Here is a 1,186-nt window from a genome sequence, read left to right on the forward strand (position 1 = left end):
CTAGCCGCCATGCCCGCTCCCGCTCCTGGTCACGCTCCCGCTCCCGCTCCCGGCGCTACTCACGGTCCCGCAGCCAAGGCCGGCGGCACTCAGGCGGGGGTTCCCGCGATGGACACCGCTACTCACGGTCGCCTGCCCGGCGCGGAGGTTATGGGCTTCGTCGCAGAAGCAGGTGCGTGCTTAAGGAGGCCCGGCTGTTGGCCTTACTCGGGAAGTCCTTGGTTTGAAGGGGTGGCACAGGTTGGTGCCCACTGTTTGCAGGGGACCCTGAGGCTACTGGGGAAGTAAAGTCCCTGGGCACTGGAACACCTTCTGGCCCCCTTGCCTTCTGGGACCTGACTGCTTTTAGACAAGGGCTTGGCCTGTAAGGTACAATGCAGAGCAGCTGCCTGGTGGGGGCAGGTGTGTCATCTGTGGGATCAATGTCACAGTGCTCAGCTTGAGTCCGTGGAGGGTGGGACAAGTAACTGCTGTAGAGGAAGGCCTGGCCCTGAGCGGGTTGGGTCCTCTTACTGTCATCTGTGTCCTGGTGTGGGTTGTAGTTTAACTGCCGGAGGGAGATGGCAGGTGGAGGGCCAGGTGTCCAATGCATGGCAGTATGTTCCCCGGGTGGGGCGTGACTGCCAGCAGCCCGACTGGTGCTCCCTCGCCTTCCACTCTCTCAAGGGAAGTTGAAAGTCAGGGATAGATAAGGTGGGGTCCTATGTATTCCAGGGTGGCTTTGAACTTGCTGTGTGGCTCAGGCTGGCCTTCAGTTCAAGATCCTTCTGCCTCAGCCTCCCAGCTGTTGAGATTATAGGTGTGTGCCGCTGTCTGCTGAGAGTCTGGAATTTTAAAGGGCAGATCTTGTCAGTGTTGACAACACGATAGTTTTGTGAAAACCCGAGATGGCCCAGGCAGTCAGCTACAGCCTGGATTTGGCTTCCAGGTCGTTCTCCAAGGCCTGACCAAAGTGGTGACAAGAGAAAGCTTGGGGGGAAGCCAGGCCTCGCTCAGGAAACCTGGGTCCTGTGCGGGGAGACGGTGGGGCTGCACGTGTACCACACGTGGGCCTGGTGAGGGCGGGGTGGTTCCTCCAGGGCTGAGATGCTGGGCAAGGTGAGGATGAGGGCACCTGGGACATGTGCTGCGCGCCCTGAGCTAGGCATGGCCGGCCAGGTCCTGCCCCAGGGGTCACCTCCTGGGA

The 1,186-nt window shown here is 60.7% G+C and overlaps 1 protein-coding gene across 1 annotated transcript in view; it reads left to right on the forward strand.

The window, feature by feature from the left end:
* Clasrp (CLK4 associating serine/arginine rich protein) overlaps positions 1 to 1,186 on the forward strand; it is a 21,490-nt gene that overhangs the window by 17,084 nt on the left and 3,220 nt on the right. Inside the window, exon 13 of the mRNA XM_010623356.2 lies at positions 5 to 214. Within this exon, the coding sequence (XP_010621658.1) occupies positions 5 to 214 (210 nt within the window). The remainder of the gene's footprint in view (positions 1 to 4; positions 215 to 1,186) is intronic.

This window comes from Fukomys damarensis, unplaced genomic scaffold (genome assembly GCF_012274545.1).
Source record: "Fukomys damarensis isolate Sample0158 unplaced genomic scaffold, DMR_v1.0_HiC HiC_scaffold_19, whole genome shotgun sequence".
NCBI classification, from domain to species: domain Eukaryota; kingdom Metazoa; phylum Chordata; class Mammalia; order Rodentia; family Bathyergidae; genus Fukomys; species Fukomys damarensis.